We start from the raw sequence: 20,006 nt of genomic DNA, 5'->3' as shown, positions 1-20,006 counted from the left end.
ACCAGGAGATTCCTTAATAACTGAATTAACTTCATCTGTCCACCACTGTCTGGGGTCCAGTGACTGTGAAATACCAGAGTTCTCAATATTCAGTGAAACAAGGAGGGGCATCAACAAAACTTCCACTCTGGACTTCTGGAGGGCAGACTTGGGCCTGTTCAAGAGACTGATATGGAGAGTACCTTGGGATAGAGCCCTTAAAAACAAACGTGTCCAGGAAGGATGGACATATTGCAAGAAAGAATTCTTGAAGGCACAGGAACAGACTGTCTCTGTGTGCTGAAAGATGAGCTGGCAGGGAAGACAGCCAGCCTGGATGGGAAAGGAGCTTTTGAACAAACTAAGGGGAAAAAAGAGGGTGTCTCACCTTTGGAAAGAGGGGCTGGCAACTCAGGAAATGTTTAAGGATGTTGCCAGGTCATGTAGGAAGAAGATTAGAGAAGCAAAGGCCCAATTAGAAGTTGAGGAAAGCTAGTCATTGCCATCAACCTTTCCTTCCCAAAATGCCATCCCTGGTTGGGGTATAAATGGAACTGGAATGTCAAGTGCTGAGCTCCTGAAGCCCAGGGACACACACCCTGATGCCAGGGATGGTTCACTTGGCCTGAGCCATTCAAAAGCACCAACACCCTCCTGAGGCCCTACGTTAGTTTTAGTCTTGGGCCATGTATCTCACTGAAATGCATCTTTCAAACCAACCTCCTCTTCTCTTCATTCTCATCTTCCTCACTAGGAAAAGTCTTCCACTGGAACTGGGCTCTGATGTTACTCCTGTTCTCGATGAACATGGTTGTGTGGCTTGACATGGTGATGAAAGTCTTCTTCAGCTCCACGGAATACGTCCTCAACCCGATGCTGACATCTACAGCTTCTCCCTGAAGGTTTGTGTGGATCATTTCTTCACCTGGAACAAAGCAAAGGGGAGCCTTTGCTCAGCTCAGTTGCTGATGAAAGCCCAAGGAACAGAGCAAACCACAGGTCACAGAAGAAAGGGTCACAGCTTTTAGCTGTATTTGCAGTTCTATGGGTCAGCACATTTATAACATCCTGACAGCTCTGTGTGTGCAGCGTGAGGGTGTCCTGGGCACCTCCTAAAACAGCTGATTTTGGAGTGTGTTTGTGGAGATTGGGCCCCAAGGTACAGTGAGGTTTGTCAGGTGTGCTCAGGTGACCCACTCAGATCACCAGGATTTCTGCATCCAAGTCCTTCAGGTGATGCTGAGGAGCCCTGTTCAGTCCTGGCTTGTCTGGGGTTTCCCCTGGGCATCCCATGAGATTCCTGTCTCTCCTGATCCCTTGGATGCCTTGTTGCTGACAAGCAAATACACCTGGGGGCATGTGAGCAGAAAAAGGAGGCCCAGAGGAACAAGTGAGGTGAAGCCCAGAGCAGGAGGGGACCCAGGTGAGGAAACACAACCAGCCTGGCTCTGCAATATGACAAACCACTACAAAATGAACACCATGAAAATCATCATCATCATCATCTCCCTGTCCAAACACACAGCCACATCAGTCTTGAAATATTTGATATTGTTCTGATCTCAAAAACCAAACTGGAGCATTTCAAATTGAATAAAAAAGGGACCAAGGAAAGATCAGTAAGTACAGAGCAGCTTCTACATGAAGACCGAATGGGATTCCTCAGTCTAGAAATCAAATGGGAGATAGATGTGAGAGGTTTGCAACAGCATGAATGGCCTGGGAAATGGGGACAAGGAAAAAATTGTCTTGATTTGTCACCAAAAAGTACTTGAGGATTTGAAAATGTTATTAGACAGAAACTATATATATGTGTAGAGGGCAACACAGTAAAAGGGTCTGTGACAAGCCAGTGGAGCAGCAGCCTATGGGACAGAGGTGTGCAAGAAATACACTGCATTGGAGAGAGTCTGATGGAGACCTCACACCTCACACACAGCACTGGCCAGAATAAAACAAAATTTCAGCCAGGCATAGCCACAAGGCAGTGGAGAATCAGGGCTCCTCCTTCCTCCACTCAGCAACTCTCAGCAAAACTCTTAGTCCTGTTAGAGGGGATCCACTTTATCAGCCCCCTAAACACCAACCGGTTCTCAGTTTTCCTTGGGGTAAAGCTGGAACAGGGGAGGCACATCTAGAGGGAATTGAGGAGGCTGGGACAACAGGGAGTGGTGGTGGAGAAGTGTCCTGTGCCCCGTGCAGTGCCCAGCACTCACCTGTGTTGTAGCACACTACCATGGACCCAAAATGGGCACCAGTGGTCAGTGGGTGAAATCCCACTGTCACCTGCACGCTGTCACCAGCACCCAGAGTTCCCATGGCCGGAACCACGGAGAAAGGACTGCAACACAAAGAGAGAGATCAGGACTCAGGGGACATCTGGGGATGATATTCCTTCTGCAGTGCAGGTCCCTTGGGCAAGCAGGGAGCAAAGAAACCACAGGCAACAGAAAAGAGACAAAACAGGATCAGAAACAGCTGCTGACCCACTTCTGAGGAAATACAGACCTCAGGAGATCCTGTGGGATAAAATGACCTCATCTCCCCCAAACCCTGCATCCAGCTCTCTGCAATGAGACCCAAGGATCCCACTGCCAGCAATCCCATCAGAGAATGGTTTGGGAAACCACTGAGAGGATTAAGAGCTGTCTGCATGCACAACTTGACACTGCCTCAGCAATTTCTCTTGTCCTGCTGCCTATCAACCTCATCTCAAGAGATGCAAATGTTAGGGCACTACCTGTCCTGTGAGATTACAGCCTAGGGTAACAGGGAGACAGGGAGAAGGAACTTTTCCTTGAAGACCAAGAAATAATTACTGTTGAATTTGCAGCGTGGCTCTTTGGTTTATTTTTCCTTGAAAATATCCCGATTTAGCCTATAAAGGGCACATTTTATCAGCATTTCAATGAAAGCTGCTCTAAGAAAAGCAGCAATCAAAACTCTGCAAGAGTGTAAATGCAGATTAGAGCAATACAGAGACATGGAAACAAGACCCAAAGGGAGGATGCCATTTACAATCTGAAGGATCCAACCCCAGCTAAATGAAGCACCATTAGCAGGGCATCTCATGAGAGGAGCACTGGGCAGCCACGTGCCTGTGGCCTCCCAGAGAATGGGGCTATTTGGCTGACAGTGGTAACCATTTCAGAAGCTGCTTGTGCTCAGGAGGGTGCAAGCCAGCTCCTCACATGTTCCAGCACCCTCCAGGAAATGTGGGACAGAGAAAGCTCAAAGGCTGCATCCTGCTAAGAGCACTGAAAGCAAGAGCAGATGCCATCCATCCTGCTCACTTCCAGCCAGAGCTGCAGGGCACCCCTGATGCTCAGCTTCCTTTTGTTGCTCTTTCCCAAGCCTATTATCACCCAAAGGTGTTTTGCACAAGGACAGGGGAGCTGCCTCACCTCTGGGTGCTGATGTAGTAATGAGCCTCCAGGCTGCCAGTGTTGCGAAGCAGCAGAGTCCTCTTGGTGCTGCTCTTGACTGGACACTCCGAGAAGTTCAGCTGGTCTGGGATGTTCAGGATAGCTCGGGCAGCAATGGCCCGGATTGGCACAACTATCCTTTCTGTTTTGGTGATGCAGACAAGCTCATGGGAATAATCCTGCAGGAAAAGAAACTAGCTCAGCATAGGGCATTTAGTGCCATTCCCATGGCAGAAGAAAACAATGTCCTAGAACCCTTCAATGGCATCTATTCTATTCTATTCTATTCTATTCTATTCTATTCTATTCTATTCTATTCTATTCTATTCTATTCTATTCTATTCTATTCTATTCTATCCCTAAATGAACACTAAGTTCTACCAATATTATTATTATTAAAGGCACCAGTGCACTTTGCAAAACATATCTCAGTGGCATTAAGCTCTCATGCCATTAGGGTCATACAGAGAACTGCCCTAGGCCACAACTTTTACTCTAAATTTTAATGATGTTAAATAATTTCCAAGTCCCTTCTAAGGAACATGGAGCTAGGGAACAACACAGGCCATTCCTCTTTAGGTTCCTGTATTCCTGCTGTTTGAGAATAGGACAAAGTGTTAAACTGACTCGAAGCAGCAAAAGGAAAGGAAGGTGAGAAAACAGCTGCACCCAAAAAGATCCTGCACCTCTGGTCTAGTGTAGAAACATCAGTTGGCTCACAACTCCCCTCTAACTTTGCCTCCCCAAGCAAGTCAGAAGAACAGTGTTAAGAGGTAGCAGGATGCTGTTGGATGTTGTTTGTTTCCCTTCCTCCCTTCCATGCCATGTGCTAAACCCTTCTGTATGAACAAACCTCCAGATCCCAGCACTGAGATCAGAGCTCCAGGGCCTCAGCACTGCTGCTCAAATCTCCCCACCAAAGCACGTTTGGCACGGAACGGGTGCCAGCTGACAGAGCAGCCACAGTGACAGGCATGAAGACAGAGCCACAGCAGTGTCACTGCCACAGGCTCTGGCTCACAGCTCTGCCTGCAGGTTGTACCTGCCCTACACCAGCTCTTTCAGCAGGTGTCCAAGTCCCCTGCAGCTCACCAAGCTCCTGCTAAGGGCACCTAGAGCTCAGTGTGCCTGTGCCAGGCTGGGCTCACAGGCACAGCACAGCCTCTGCCCTGGCCTTGCAGCTGTACCTTGGTCACTTGTGCTGTGGGACAGCCCAGCTGCAAGGCTGGACAACAGAGGGGGCAGAAATCACCACTTTGCTCCAGCCCAGGGTGAGGCAGGGAAGCTGTTGCCAGTCAGGAAGGAGGAAAGCTCTCTGAGCTCTTCATTCCTCCAGTGTTTTCCATAATAATGAAACCCTTCCATTGTACCTAGAGATGGCCAAACATCTCTCAACAGCCCTCTGTCATTTTCATCCTGTTCCCTGTGCATCTTCCCTTGGGAATGCTCAGGAATGTGCAGGGAGGGAAGCAGGGCCTGTCAGGCCTGGCTGCAGCGCCTGGCAGCACGTGCCAAGCTGAGCCTGGCTGCAGGCTGCCTGCCCCCAGCCTGGAGCCAAGCTCACAGCATGGAATGGGCTGTCCCAGAGTGCAGGGAAAACAGTGGCTTTGGAGATAATTGTGTGTTTTGGCTCCTCCAGTCTCACCTTGCTCTCGTTGGGGGTGAATTGAATGCGCACACGGGCAGTCGCACCTCGCGGCACAGCACGGTACGCCTCGTTGGGGCACACCAGCCTGAAACAAGGTGAGCTCTGCATGGAGACCTGCACCAGCTGAACACACTGCAGGGAAGACATGAAACAATGATTTTGCCACTTGTGGAAACAGGTGGAGAGGAGACCTGTCCGTGCCCTGGTGACATCCTTCCTTGATCCCTTTTCCAGAGCACTTTCAGCTGTGGAGGTACAGGCACATCATTCACAAGGGAGAACTTGAATCCCTTCTGTCTGGCTCATTTTGGCCAGGGGCAGTAGGGCAGTGCCCGGTGGGAAGGAAGGGCCCAGCAGGTCAGCACCAGCAGGATGGAGACAGAGCACCTGCACCAAGTCATCTGCATATTCAACAAGGCCAAAAAACCTGCTGGCTTCTGCCTGCACACAGCCATGCAGTGGTGTTCCAGACAGGGGATGTGCTACCTGAAAGCAAAGCAGCACATTATCCTGGGAGAAGGAAAAAATTCCCTTCTAGCAGATCAGGTTTGGCTAGGGCAGGTCTGGGGGTACAGTCAGGCAAACAGACCAGCAAGAGAGGAGACCAAACACTGTGGCCTCACTGGGAATAAAAGCAAACCTGAAAAGGCAAAGAAGGAACACAGCAAGACAATCCCTAAAACATGGAGATGGCAAAAGAGAATTTAAATGAGCAACTAAAGCAGCAAGGAAGAATCATAAAGCCATGACAGCAATCGCTTTGCCAAAAGTGATGGAAATACAGACAGGCTGTGCCTATTGACTGTGGGCTGCAAAGGCATTTTCTGCCTGGACAAACATGACCAGTGTTGACTCACATTCCAGCATTAAAGCAATCTTGGCTCCCCAGGGGCTCTTGCTGCCTGTGCAGGTGAGCTGGGCTGCTGGGCATTCCTGCCCTCAGCCAGCAGGACAGGTTCTGCCCTCTGGGATACACAGACACAGCAAACATGCATTTTCTAGCACATAGATATCAACCCCCGAGCACCAAAATGCTCTCAAAAAGTCTAAACCAGATGATTTTGACCCTCCTGGCTCTTCCCACCAGTCCACGCTTGGCACAAGCCTCATTTGAGGAAATGTTTCCCTGACTGAAATTCAAATGGCTTCAATTTTCCTCTTTATAGTGGAACACAACTGCTGACATTTTTCAACTTTTTCCCCTCTCAACTCTCTTGGAAAACTGCAAAATAATCACAATTGCCTCAAGTGAAGGAGAAATCCTCCAGGAGCACATGGCTTTGGATGTGCTGTGGTTCTCCAAAGGGAAAGCAGAGCACCACGTTGATTTTGGAAAACCTGAGCAGAGCTGGATGAAGCTTAGCAGGAGCCTGAAGTGGCACCTAAAGGCCTCCCACTGCTTCTGCTGCATCAGTCTGACTCCAGGGCTGTTTCACAACACATTTCCTGCAGTAACAATGCCATTAGTGATAAGTGATTCCAGCAGAAAGTGGAGAAGACTCAGCCCATGAGCTTTGACTGTGAGCTGCACAAAGGGAGTCAAACAGGCTGAGAGAGGCAGAAATTCCTACCAGGAACCAAGATTAACCAAGGAGACACAGGATGTGGTATAGACCCAAGGCAAAGCATGAAAGCAGGCTAGAACTGTACAGCCCTCAACATTCCTATCAATCCAGAGCTTTCAAGAGAAAGCAAATCCTTTGGGATAGATACCATCAATGCATAGCCAAACTCAGGGGAGAATTCCCAGCACAGCAAGATTTCCACCATCCTGCAGAACAAAGGTGCTGAGACATTTTCTTCTGGATGTGCTGCAGCAGGTAACTTGCTTTGCTGTACACCATGGGAATTACACCACTCCCCTCTTCCAGCACGGCGTTAAAGCTCCAGGCCCCAGCACTTACCTTGCTCTCATTTGTGAGAGACAGTTCCATTTCAGAGACTTCATGAGCCACGAAGTTCTGAAACACCAGCTCTGGTGGGGAAACACGAAACAAGCTCTGTTTCGGGAGAACTGGCAACAACTGGAGAGACAAGAGAGAGCAGGGAGAGGTTCAGCTGCTGGGAGGAATGTTCATGAAGGAGACTCTTACTCTGATCCCCAGTGAAGGACAGACTCTGGGTGAGCATGTCTGCCCAGGCCACACTGGGGAAACAGTAGCTCAGCCACCTCTGCTCTGAGCTGCTCAAGAGCTGCTGGGCCACACAGAGCAGGGTATAAAAGAAGCCATATAAAAGGATATAGAGGGTATAAAAGAAGCCATATAAAAGGGCATAAAGGGTATAAAAAAAGCCATTTTGGTGGAGGGTGTGTGTGTGCTCAGCTCTCAGGCAGGGAGATACCCAGCTCAGCTGAATTGTCACTAATGAACAGTTTTCTTTTGCTTCAACAACTTTGTCCCCTTTAATTGTATTTAAAAGTTAGTGTGTTCCTAACAGAGGTAAAGGCAAAAATCAAATAACACAGAAAATAGGAAAAAGACAAATGAGGTGAATACTGAATGAGGATAAGGGTCAGTTCTTTTCTCAGTAACTTGGGTAAGAGTAGAGTTAGTATCTCCTTTTTCCATGAGCTTTAAATGGGTGCTTTCTTGTAGTCTATTATTGCTATCTTATTTGATACCATTCTAGAGGCATGTCTGAAATGACACAACAGCAGCAAATGCTTCTGGAGCAGAGACACTGCTTTGAGAAAACTCTCCCCTGTTGTCTGCCTTCTCCAGCCACACTGCTGTCACTCCAGACACACCAGCAGCTCTCCTGTGGGACTGCACTGCTGAAGGGAGTGGCTGCAGCTCACTGTCCCTTAGTTGTGCCCTTCTTTGAGCTGTTCCTGACCTCCCTCTCCAGGGCAATCCTTCACCAGTTTGTTACTGTCTCTTGCTGCCCATTTCCTGCTCAACACCCACCTCGGCCACCTACCACATCTGGATTGTGCAATATACCCAGCCAGTCCTGCAGGAAAAGCAGCTTTAAACACACCTCTAAGTAGGCACTGATCCAGAGAAAGCACATCCATTCCCCCCTGACCAGGGCGAGTCCCCTGTGCACCTGGCAGCCTGCAGAATCTCTCAGGCTCCCAACACATTGTTCCAACCCAAAGCATTAATGCAATTACTTTTGTTAAATCTGCAGTAATTCCTGCAGGTCCTTGGCCTTCAAAGGCCAGCACTGCCACTGTGGAGGGAATCCTATGACCCCAAGCATTTGATGGTGACCACAGCAAAGCAAGAGGTGGCTCTTTCAGCAGGAAAATGGAAAATGGCAAATTTGTGCCTTTGTGTCCCCAGCCTTCCCCCCATTGTTTCAGCAATGGCAGCTCCACTCCAGCAAACCCCAGCAGTTTCAGCAGAAGTTATTTGTGTTGGCTTGGTGCAGATCAGGACTCCAAGTCCACCACTACCAGCAGTTTGCAATGACAACAGCACCTGGACACTGAGATATTTTGCTGGAGGTGAGCCTGTCACAAGCACACACCCTCTTCAAACTTTGCATCAGACAGAAAGGAAAAGAGCAGGAAAAGGCTACCTTCTGACCAGTCTCACTCGTGGGTAGAAATGGACCAATTCTGGGCAGACTACTCTCCCCAGCACTGGCCTCATTCCTGTTGAGCTTCTCTCTCGGGAATCTAGAGGGAAGCAGCTGAAAGGCAAAAAAAACCCAGCAAAAGCATCAGAGATGTGCTTGTTCAGAAAGGCTTTTCTTGAACAAGTGGCACTGGTGACTAATTGGTGATCACATCATCTAGGACAGTCCTGGAAGCTCTCTAAGTTACTTGTTGAAATACTTAGCATCAATAAATTAATAATAGAGCAGAATACACATACTTCAACCACATGGCTGTGTCCCTCAGCTTCCCCATGATTTGATGGGACACGTTTAGGGATTTCTGCTCTCTGGGCATTTGTTTCCTCTTTAGTTTCACTGGATTGAGGCAGTGATCTTTTCAGAGAGTGGGGAGGAGCTGTCAGAACTTCCTAATTCCATCCCTGCACAACACTCAAAGCTCACAGCGAGGAGATAGCGCTGCTGGGTGAGTCCAGGAGATGCAAGAAAGCAAAGTGGTACCAAGAGTGAGGTGCACAGGAAAGTGTCCAGGTTTTAGTTCTCTCTGTTAATTAGCATTTGCTTCCCCTGTCTGGGCTCCCACAGCCCTCCACAGAAGAAAACAGAGGGATCTCCTTGACAGAGCCTCAGCAGCAGGGCATCTTCAGTCAAGTGAGCTGCAGACAGCCAAGGGACCTTTGTGGCCCTGACTCCAGTGCTGTGTGCAGGGCTGGATCTGTGCCCCACGCAGGAGATGAGAGAGAACAGCTGCTCTGGAACCTCTGCTGCTGGCACCAGCCCTGTCTCTCCAGGCTTTGGGCAGAGCTGGAGCTGCCCAGGTGCTCAAGGGCAGGTTTGTGAGAGCAGCACAGGGGAGTGCCCAGCCTGACAGAAGGAATTGCTGTGACAAAGGGCAGGGAGAGAAGCGCCTGCTCAGGGCTCCAGCTGGACATTGGTTTCACCTGGCCCCGGTGGCACAGCCAGGGAAGACACTGGAGTGTCCCTGGAGCAACACACGGTGTTCCCAAGTGCACCAGGACAGCCCCCAGCAACAGGAGCACGGCACAGAGAGCTGGGGAGGGCTCTGCAGCCTCACAGTGCTGCTGGACAACAGCAGGGGCAGGGAGAGGAGGGACACCAGGGCCATTTCCAGCCTTAACACAGCCCCAGAGGCTACTTACACTGAAAGACTTCAGTCTTGCCCTGAGCAAAAGCTCAGGAGGTGTCGTTGTCTTTTCTGGAAATCCAGAAGGCATCTTGAAAGGAGGAAGTCGCAGAAGATCAACAATGCCTCAAGAAAACTGGAAGGAGCAAGAATGGAACTCTGAAAATCCAGAATCCAATTCACAGCAGACTCAAGAGATATACTGGTGCTAAAAAATTTATAGTATTTAAAAGTAGCCAAGTGCTTGTTTGGTGTGAGTAGCCAGGATTGTTAGGCCTCTAGTTGAACTACATGGCTATGTTGTGCAATTCAAAAATGAATCACACTGAAACCTGGAGCTAAAATACTGAATACCATTAATAATAGTCAGAACAGACTGTAAAAGCTGTAGCTTTAATATTATTAGATTCAATATACTATTATTACTACTACTACTATTATTATTATTATTATTATTATTTTAAATATTGATATTATTTAAAAATAGCTAGAATGGACCTCTTTTTCTTTAGGCTAAACACCCCTTGCTCTCTCAGCTGCTCCTCACAGGATGTGTGAGAGACTGGAATGTTATGGCTCATGGCTTAAATCTTGTTCTAAAGGATTTTTTGCCCTGTGCCCACCAAAGCCCACCCTTCCCTGAAAATGCCTGCTGACTGGAACTTTGGACTGTGAGTTAAGCCACCTAAGGGAACTTGAGAGAAAATAAAGGTGGCACTATTGTCCTATCATCTCAGGTCTGGGCAGAAGTAATCAACACTGAGGGAGAAAAATGCATCCACACCAAAGCCAAAGGCAGCAGCTGTCCTGAGAATCAGCTCTGTCTGGCTTCAGGGTGGGGAAGTCACAGCCACAGACTCATCTGCTGAGGCCAGGTTTGCGCACAAACCTCCCATCAACAGAGGGGCAAGGAGGAAATTTTGTGGCTGTGCCACATCCCCAATGTAAGAGGCAGTGGACACCCATCCTCCCTCCCACAAACTGGCTCAGCTCTAAAACCTCCCCCCACAAGAAGGCCACATCCAGGGGACATTGCCATGAGGAGCAGCTGAGGGGGTGTCACAACCCAGCCAAGACCTGCAGCGAGCCCCCAGAGCCGTGCCTGAGGCCTTGGACCAGATGAGTGCAGGGGATGCAAAGGAACACAACAGATCTGAAAACCCACAACCCAATTCATGGCAGAGCTGTGACAAAACCCAAAAGTACAACTTTAGTCAATCTTTAACTTTTTTAAATTTTAAACAAAATTCGGGACTCCCTGTGAGACCAAAGCACCGCGAATTGGGGACTCCCTGGCAGAAAGCAAAGCACCGCGAACTCGGGACTCGCTGTGAGAGCAAAGCAGCAGGAATTGCCCCGCACAGCCCCATTCCCTGTGAACAATTCCCCTGGCGAATGGCCCAGTGGAGCCGTGTGCCCGTGGCCAGGCTGCGCACACCCACCGAGGATCGCGGTCTCCACGCAACTGAAGCTGGAACAGCAGCGCCGCGGGCGCTGCGGCCGCGGTTCCCAGGTAACCCCGAGCCCTGCCCGTGCCCCTGGCTTCCATCTCGGCCTCCGCTCGGGGCCTGTTCCGCCCTCCGAGCTCCCTCGGGCCCCGCCGGGAGCCGAAGGAATCCGCTGCGGGGCCCGCAACGAGCCGGGCACGTTTCTCGCTATGGCCACAGCCCCGCACCCAGCTCCTGCTGCTGCTGCTGCTGCTGCTTCCAGCAGGAAAAATCCCAGCGTCTCCAGAGCTCGTGTTCAGCGCGCAGCACACGGGCAATGAGCGAGCTGCAGCTCCTGCCACTAACGGGGAGCTTCTCCTGCTGCTCTGGGACACGCAAGTAGCAAAAGGAATTTCCCGATGGGATGCTTTATATCCCCTAATCAGCAGCCAGAAATCAGTGCTCCAGAAGACTGAGATTATCACATCCTGTATTTCTCTTTGGCGTTCTCTTTCAAAATACAGATGTGCTAAAAGAAAAAAAAAAAGAAAAAATAAAAAGTACAATATTTATCAATCTCTATCTTGGAATGAAGTGTAAGACTGATTTTCAGCTGTATTCCCAGCACTGTACTAAAAACACACTACAACCGTAATAGTTGGAAGTTTCCTACGTGCAGTAAACTCCAGCTCTTAGTATTCTTTGCAAGTTTATTTGTAATATATAGGTTTATATATTCTAAAGAACTTAGGTTTATTAAATTACTGCATGCTCCTCAATGCTGCTGAGCAGTAGCACAGACTGTTTGTGTCTTCAGCAGGACTGCTTTGTCTTAGGAAAAAGGCTTTGAAGTAAAAAACTTTCTGAGTTAAACAGAATAAAGGAAGTACTTTGGAAAACAAAGGAGGTAAAAATGATCAACCCTATCAGTTTATGATGTTTCCATGGCTACTACTCTGTGCAGCCTGAAGAAGCTGTAATGGAATAAGGGAAGATTTCTTACAGACATGTAAGATATAAGACATGTTATCCCTAAGTGTATGGAAAACCTTCACCCAGAGTCCCTGCAGGGCTGCTTTAAAGACCTGGTGGCTGAAGAGCAACACAGGGTTGAACTAAGTCAGACAAATATCCAATTAAAGTCAAATTACAAGTTATTTTCAGATGGGGTCACAGATTGTGTGCTGCTCACCATCCTGGGGGTTCAGAATGTTCTGCAGCACGGCTGAGCCATGAGACTTGTGGAGAAGAATTATAAAAAGGTGAAGCACAAACATTTCTCATGCACCTACACTGCATTACCAACTTGGCACCTTAAAAATGGTTTTGCTCCTTTATTGGAAGTTTCTAGCTGGAGTTGAAGGTTTTTTAATTGCTGAGAAGCTCTGAGTAGAAGCAAATCTTCTTGCTGGGTACCTGATACTTGGCAGTGGAGGAATGTGCATGTACTTACATTTAGATCTCTGAAGTATTCATTGTAGTCAAGAGCATATCCAACCACAGATTTATCTGGGATTTCAAAGCCTCTATCTGTAAGAAAATACAGTTCTTTTTATACTTCAGTGGTGGAAATAGCTTTTAAATGCAGAGCTTGTATTCAACACACACTTGAGCTAAGGGTAATAGGCATCATCTCTTTCAGGGTGCTCCCTTAAGAATCTGAGCTATAAATTGATGAGAGAGGTTAGAATCTAAACCATTCCCATCAGTCAGCAATATAATTAAGGTGTTAAGAGAGTTATGTTTATTAACAAAATAATTGTTTAAAACCTGGTTATGAGTTAGTCCTGGGAGAAGAGACAAGGAATGAGATTTTACTTGAGTGAAAGTAGATGAACTGTGATTCAGTAGGACTTTTCAGTTTGGAAACAAGGCAAGTTTAATAATGCAGAGTCAAAACAAATGCCCTCCAGGGCCAAAGCAAAGCAACACACAGTTAAGGTTTGATTCATTTCTGCTATCTAAATAGTTAAATTTATATATCAAATAGCTAAACCTGCACTGAGGCCAGCCAGGGGAAAAACAGAAGGTGGTCATGAGGCCTCAGGATGCCATAGCTGGACATTAGTTCACAAGTTTTTATGTAGTTTCTCCCCATTTCTCTTGGCCTTCTTGAAACTTCTGTGCAGTTGTCAGATGTGCTGCCTGAAGGGAAATTGTAAGACTGTGTTTTGGAAAATACTAGAAAAACATGATACTTACAGTCTGGTCTGTAACCTGGACTCTGACATGTCCTTTTGATGAGCAGGCTGTAAGGCAGAGCAGAGAAGATTGGTTTTTAAAATATGTCTAAGCTGTAGACTTCCCTTCTGCCACACCTCCCCATAAGCTTCTAAAATCATGCAATTAAATCAAGACAGTGAGATTATTTCACAGAAAGAAGTGGTGTTCAGCCTTGTCGTGGAGGGAGAAGCAAAGGCTCTGATCTAGGTTCATTCTTTATGTCCAAGTGGCTCTGGTTTGTATTCAGTTCCCTCCAATCCTGTGTCTCAGGTCATTGCCCTTCCACGTAGCAATGCCTCAGGACACTGGAATAGCACAGAGGGGGAAGCATGTCCAAGTGGCTGGGAATGATTTTAGTGGGGAGGGAGGGAGAAAAGGACATTTCTTCTGCAAAATCTTATCTATTCTTGGTTTGCCTGTGCACTTCAGAAGAAACTGAGAACCTCCTGCACAGTCCCTAGAAGGCCTGTCTGAATAACTGGTGCATAAAGCAACTGTTCTTATAAAGCATTGTGATTACTTGACAGACATAGGGATAGTCCACAAAATTTCATTTTAGAGACCTACTATAAGCAGATCTAGAATGCTGCTTGAAGTCATCTTCCAAGTGCTGACAGACTCTCAGATTCTGGAAACTTCTAGAGTTGAGGATAGTAAGGGATATTCTGAGTGTTGTCATTCCAGCATTGAGGCAACTGAGGCAACGTTAGAAAACTTATGGAAAGACATCAATTTCCTTCAGACATAAAGTAAGAAACAGGGAATCCATCAGACTTCATGGACTGCACAGAAAGAGCCATAAAACCTTTCTTTATTAATTTGAGCAGTGAGGATGGTAGTGCACAGGTAAATTTCCCAGTTCAAGAAACACTTAATTTTCCAGCAGCTGGGTAAGGATTGCTTCCTGCATTTGCTTTCTTCCCCCCAAACTTCAAGCCAAACAAGCACTTGTCAGCATACAATGACTATTCACCCAAATGATTTGAATGTGTTAGTTAGCAGCTGTATCCTTGTACCTTACAACTTTCACCATCCTTGGTTTCTTGTCTTTTATTTTTGAAAGCAGTGCTTTCATTGTTCTACCAGTCTCAATAATGTCCTGAAAGTGATAAAAAAAAAAATTATCCTTCAAGTTTGAAAGGAAAATCAGACTGTCAGTGGATTAAATTAGAGCATACCAACCTGGCAGCCCAGTAACTTCATTAATTATTATTTTATATGTAATATGTATTCATTTGAAAAGAAGGGAGAAAAGAATCTGTGTCATTCCACCCCTCCTTCAGTCATTACTTACCTCTACTACTAACACATTCTGGAAGAGATTACATAGGGAAAGAAGGGAAAGAAAAAAAAATACTTAAATGGCAATTTTCAGCAAACCATACAGCCAAGAAAAGCACACTAAAACCCTCAGTTACAAGGAAATTGCCTTGATTTTCAAAGGAGATTGTCACTTGAACTACTGACTGACTTTGATGCTTACTGAAGAGTCTTTTTGTAAGTATTTATGAAAGCTTAAAATATGGTGATAAAGGCACCTGTGTCAGGTCTATATCTTGCTCTGTGTACAGCACTGTATTCTAGAGGCACTGAATGAATCAGTTGAGTGTGGTTCATTTCTGGGGGTTCTGGAATAAAATGGGGAATGGGACCTTTGGGAGCACTCATTGCTGATCACTTCAAGTTTCCACTGAGATCAGTGGGAATTATTCACTGTTTCAAAGCCCAGCATTTTAAATCAGTGTTAAGAGGCTGGAAGTATGCAGTATCAAAATCTTTAATAAAGATGGATTTCCTGGAAAATACACAGGAACAGTTGTTTTCCTTTAAAAGCTGAAGATGCCAATTCATACCTTCCCACTTAGTGTAGACAGCTCCTCTCCAATAAAACTGATTTTTTCTGCAGGTGACTCATTCTAGAAGGAGAAAGAAGAGATGGAAGTCACATAAAGCATGCCCCAAAGTGTTGTCCTGTATTTGTTTGAAAGGTGAGCTGCTCTTGCTTCTTGCAAGAGGAAGGAGTTTGAGATCTGCCCCTGGCTCTGTCATGTTGAGTGTTCTGCTATGTTTCTTCCAGTGAATATATAATATCCACCCTTTGGGGCAGACCAGTAAATCAGTTCCTTTTTAGTATGTAATTTGAAGAGAATGTACACATAAACTCAATTTTTGTGGGGTTCTCACACAAACCATCAGTATTTAGAATGCCAGTCTATGGAGAGAGTCAATTTTCCAAAGAAAAGAAAGTTACTCACACAGTAGCTTTTTATTCTGACAAAATCCACGGTAACGGGCACAGATTTATCACCATTTTGATTCAGTGCTTTTATATGGTCCAGCAAATCAGCAAAGAATTTATAGCCTCCTTTAAGGACACAGAGTGCAACAATGGGATGACTTCCCATGTCTTGCATGATATCTCGAGCCAAACGCTCTGTCCTGGGAGAAAGAAGGAAAAAAAAGGCAATTCTGGAAAGTGTTCTGTGTATCAGAGCTGTTTGTGCATCTATTAAGCAATGTTCAAGTAAAAACTCTGATCTTGCTGTTAGGTTTTTATAACTAGCAAATTGTGAGCACAGCAAGTCGTAGGAAAATAAATTAGGTATTTGCACAGCATAAGCAGATTTAACCCATAAACACAAATATTGCAGGATAGCTGGGCTTGAAGATAGTTGATGGAACATGGAAGCTTGACTGGGCTTGCAGAGGAATCCTCTCCATGAACCCCCTCTTATACCAGACTTTAGGACAGAAGTGTTTGGGCTGCAGGGTTTCCCCGTTTCTCATGGGCTGCACAGGGCAGGACCTCAGGCTTTTTTCATTTGGAGGGACAAAAATTGGCATCACTGTCCCTATTCTTTTCTGTTTACCCTCATACCTGTCCAGGATGAGTCCATGAGGAATGAAGACTCTTTCTAAATCCTCTTCATAATGCTTAGGAATGCAAAACAGATTTTTGTTGTAGCCACTTTCCTCATCTCTTATCTGCAAGGAAAAGGGAAATACATCTAAAACTAGCAACAAAGTCATTCAAGAAAAAGCTTCCAGTCTGTGACAGTGTGAGGAAAAAATTCCTCCCCTCCAATAATGTGTCAAAATAAAAATATTTCTGAGAGTTTTTGATCTTTCTGCTAGAACAATTCACAATCTGATAACTGGAGCTGGTGGCTGAGTTGTGAATGGAGTTGTGAATGCATAACAAGTACTTTGCCCCACTCATTATGAAATCAATTCTTGGCTATCATCAACTCATTAAAAAAGCCACCCAAAATAATAGCAACCTTCCCTCTTGTTCCATTTGCCCTTCTGCAGAGCTCAGTAGCTTGCTTGTGTGGTAGACAAGCAAAAATTAAAATGTAAGGCAAGGAGATTGGGATTCCAGGTCAGCATGTCACTTTGGGGTGCTGCTCTACTTTGACCATCGTTCTCCACTGTGTAAAAGAGAAAGCTTTGCCTGCCAAGCATGATTTCACAGCTGAGCCTTTGACATTCCAGCCATTAACTCTCTCAGAGGACAGGGGAGATGGCTCACCCAAAAGGAGAAGCTTTGGGATGGCAGTGAGAAGAGGGGAAGCTGCAGAGGGTGCCCATAGCTCAGGTTTGTTCGTGCCTCGTTGATCGTGGAGAGACGCTGGCAGTGACACTGGCATGGGCTGTGCCTTGGGCTGTGCCACAGCACTGAGAGCAGCTTCAGTGAGTGCAGAGCTGCTCATGCTTTGGTGTTTGGTCAGCCCAGCTGGGCAGCTCAAAACTGGCCCATTTCTGCCTCTGGGAGGCTGCTCATGCTGGGAATGAGATTCTGACTGAATTAGAAGCATTGGTCAAAGACAATGATTATTTGAGACTACTGGAACACATAAACACCATCTCTGTATCATTTGAAGTATCAAAAAAAAGCACCTTTAAGGATAGTCACTGACACCAGTATAAAAGTGCTGTTTGTGTTGTTCTGTTTGGGTTTGTTTTGTCTCCAAGATTCCCATGTCTATTGCATTCTACTTAACTGCAGCTTAAATGCAGTGATAATTCTCTCTGCAATTTGAGCAGCTTCTTTTGCCTAATCATGATCCTGACTGTGGTATTTAATGGACTTCAGCTTTACAATCTGCTGTTGCATTTCTAAATGCACAGCATTTCTTCTGCACAGCAAGGGGAAGGTCAGCTTTCTTACCAAAACTGAGCTTCCTGCTGCACTTGATGAGTGACACTGCAACTGCTTCAGCTCAGGTGAGGGATGAGCTTTGTCTGTGTGCATGTAACCGTGGAATAAAGGTAATCTTGAGGCACACAGATGTAAACAGTCATTACTGCTTAGAGCTAGTCTAGCAGTGCAGCTTTGTAGCTGTTACTTGGTTTAACAACTCTGCTCACTGAGAATCTTGGGTACAAACAATATCTGCTGCAATATCCTCTGTCTGAAGCATTTCTTAAAGCCTAATGGAAGGTTCAAAACCAGAACTTGAAGGACTGCATCAGTTTGAGCACCACAGCAACCTGCCTTACAGGCTCATTAAAGCCTTTGCTTTGTGGCATATTGCTGAATACTACAGTGACAGCCCATAATACTAAAGAAATCTACTAAACTATCATACAAAATCATTAAATTTTTAACTCATGAGTTTACAACTTGAGGAATTAATTGTTTCATTTAGTTTCAGTATCATCTGTTGTTCAATTACTGATGTCGATTTCTGAGTTTCAGAAAAAACAACAAAATGAACTACAGCAATTTTGTACAGTAGAGGAATTCATAAGTATTGTTTCATCAGCACAGAATGAAAGAATATGAATATAGCTATGTTAAAGTCAAATAATGTCATGCATTTGTAGAAAAGTGAGTCTATCAAGATGCCTCTGCTCTGAAAGCCATCTTTTCTGCCAAGTAAATAGAAGAAACACAGTCAGTATTTCTAATGTTCTGCTATTTTTGCTAAAGCTGACCTTTCCCCCCCTTCAGCCAAAGCCCCCTCCAGGCAAATAAGCAAACACAAGGACATTTTGCTTTCTTACCTGCAGTCCATGAGCCATAATTCCCTCTTTGAGCTGTGCTCCTGCAGAATGAGTTGGTGTTACTACCACAGTTTGGCTTGCTCTGTTTTAATCTTCCAGTCAGATCATGACTTGCTTCTCAAAGGTAAAAATTGTCATCTTTCCTGCAGGAAGTATTACTTCCTTCTGCTAATGCAATGACATCACAATCCCAGGTTCTTACCTAATCAGATTAACTAGAAATAAAATGGGTTGGAGCCCTGGTGTAACCAATGAGAGTAAAGATGTGGGGAATGAGGGAGATGCAAAAGGGAAGCTTGTGAGTCAAATTAAAGGGAAGGACTAGGCAGAATAGTGGGGTTTTTAACTGCAAACACACATCAGATCAATCAAACCTACAGAGGCTGTAGCAGGTGGTGAATCAGTGGTGTATGTGTACAAGGCTGCCCCAAGGATTTTCTGAATCCCCAGATTTATTCGGTCAAGCACTAGGGGAAGTACTACAACTTTTCTCAACCACACCTGAAATAAAACTTCTCCAGTATGTGGATAATTTACTTCTCTCAGGAGAAGATGAAAAGAAGGCTCAGGAATCCACCATAGCATTATTAAATTTTCTGGGAAACCAAGGACTGAGGGTATCAAAGGGGAAACTTCAATTTGTAGGATGTGAGGTAAAATACTTAGGACATATAATTTCTCAAGGGAACCAGAGACTGAATCCTGAAAGAATTAAGGGGATAGTCTCACTCCTGCAAGCGAAAACCAAGAGAGAGATTAGCAGACTTTTAGACTTGTTGGGATATTGTAGGCTGTGGGTCAAAGGGTACACTCAGGCCCTCAAGCTCTCGTATGAAAAGCTAGTAGAAGGTGAGATTGGGAGGGGAAAAGATGAGCAGAAGTTTGAAGATTTAAAACAGAAATTAGTCAGTGCACTGGCATTGAGCCTTCCTGCCTTAGACAAACCTTTCTATCTGCTTGTGGCTGTAGAAAACAGGGAGTGTTAGCACAGGACTGGGGAGGCTCCAGGAAACCAGTGGCCTGTCTGTGAGAAATGGAATTACAGAGGATTCTCAAAGTCTGACTGAAAGCTCACATAGTCTCAAACATCTGTTTGCAAACTCAGAGATAAGGTCTGCTGACTGAGCTATGCCATGGAATAGAGAAGGTGTTCTTGAGAGAGACTGAACTGGAAACAAGTTTCAAACCATGGCCTTGCAAACAAACCAGGTATTTTGGAGAATCAGAACTGGGAAAGATGCATTACTGCAACACTCTTGGAATTTTTACTTCTCTTTTTGCTGCCTAAGTCAGTTCTTGATGACAAATAAGCAACTTTCTATGCAGAAAACAAACATCTCTTGGAGTACACAGAATTACAAAGCTGCCACAGTTAAAATCACTTGGGGAAGCAGCAGAACACAGAGATGGACAGAACCATTTGGAAAGAAATATCTGCAAGCTTACTCATGTGTCTGCAGTTCTGCAGCACAAAAGTAGCAGCTTTGATGAGTTCCTCGTCCTGAGATTCTGTCAATACCTGAATCATAAGTGGCAGACCATTGTTCTGAAGCAGCTCACACTGGTTTTCTTCTAGAACAAGA

At 45.8% G+C, this 20,006-nt stretch overlaps 2 protein-coding genes across 3 annotated transcripts in view; both read right to left on the bottom strand.

Moving 5' to 3' along the window:
• LOC131590687 (hydrocephalus-inducing protein-like) overlaps positions 1–11,312 on the bottom strand; it is a 66,729-nt gene extending 55,417 nt beyond the window's left edge. The window contains exons 1-7 of the mRNA XM_058860951.1: positions 11,206–11,312; positions 8,581–8,680; positions 6,957–7,076; positions 5,050–5,184; positions 3,384–3,583; positions 2,196–2,320; positions 700–904 (exon numbers count right to left, since the gene is read on the bottom strand). Coding sequence (XP_058716934.1) covers positions 700–904; positions 2,196–2,320; positions 3,384–3,583; positions 5,050–5,184; positions 6,957–7,076; positions 8,581–8,680; positions 11,206–11,312 — 992 coding nt within the window. The remainder of the gene's footprint in view (positions 1–699; positions 905–2,195; positions 2,321–3,383; positions 3,584–5,049; positions 5,185–6,956; positions 7,077–8,580; positions 8,681–11,205) is intronic.
• Positions 11,313–11,671: 359 nt separating this feature from the next.
• LOC131590720 (hypoxanthine-guanine phosphoribosyltransferase-like) lies at positions 11,672–18,441 on the bottom strand. Of its 2 annotated transcripts, none has more exons than XM_058860992.1 (9): positions 18,424–18,441; positions 16,292–16,398; positions 15,669–15,852; positions 15,267–15,329; positions 14,708–14,725; positions 14,430–14,512; positions 13,393–13,439; positions 12,644–12,720; positions 11,672–11,719 (listed from the first exon to the last, which is right to left on the bottom strand). In XM_058860992.1, the coding sequence occupies exons 1-9, from the start codon at positions 18,439–18,441 to the stop codon at positions 11,672–11,674; spliced, it is 645 nt and encodes a 214-aa protein (XP_058716975.1). The 2 variants fall into 2 exon arrangements, with proteins under 2 accessions (XP_058716975.1, XP_058716974.1); XM_058860991.1 differs by lacking the exon at positions 18,424–18,441 and adding an exon at positions 16,777–16,803.
• Between the last annotated feature and the right edge of the window lie 1,565 nt (positions 18,442–20,006).

This window comes from Poecile atricapillus, chromosome 34 (genome assembly GCF_030490865.1).
Source record: "Poecile atricapillus isolate bPoeAtr1 chromosome 34, bPoeAtr1.hap1, whole genome shotgun sequence".
NCBI classification, from domain to species: Eukaryota; Metazoa; Chordata; class Aves; order Passeriformes; family Paridae; genus Poecile; species Poecile atricapillus.
Note: the sequence above shows the minus strand (reverse complement) of the source record. Positions and strands in the feature narration are given on the sequence as shown.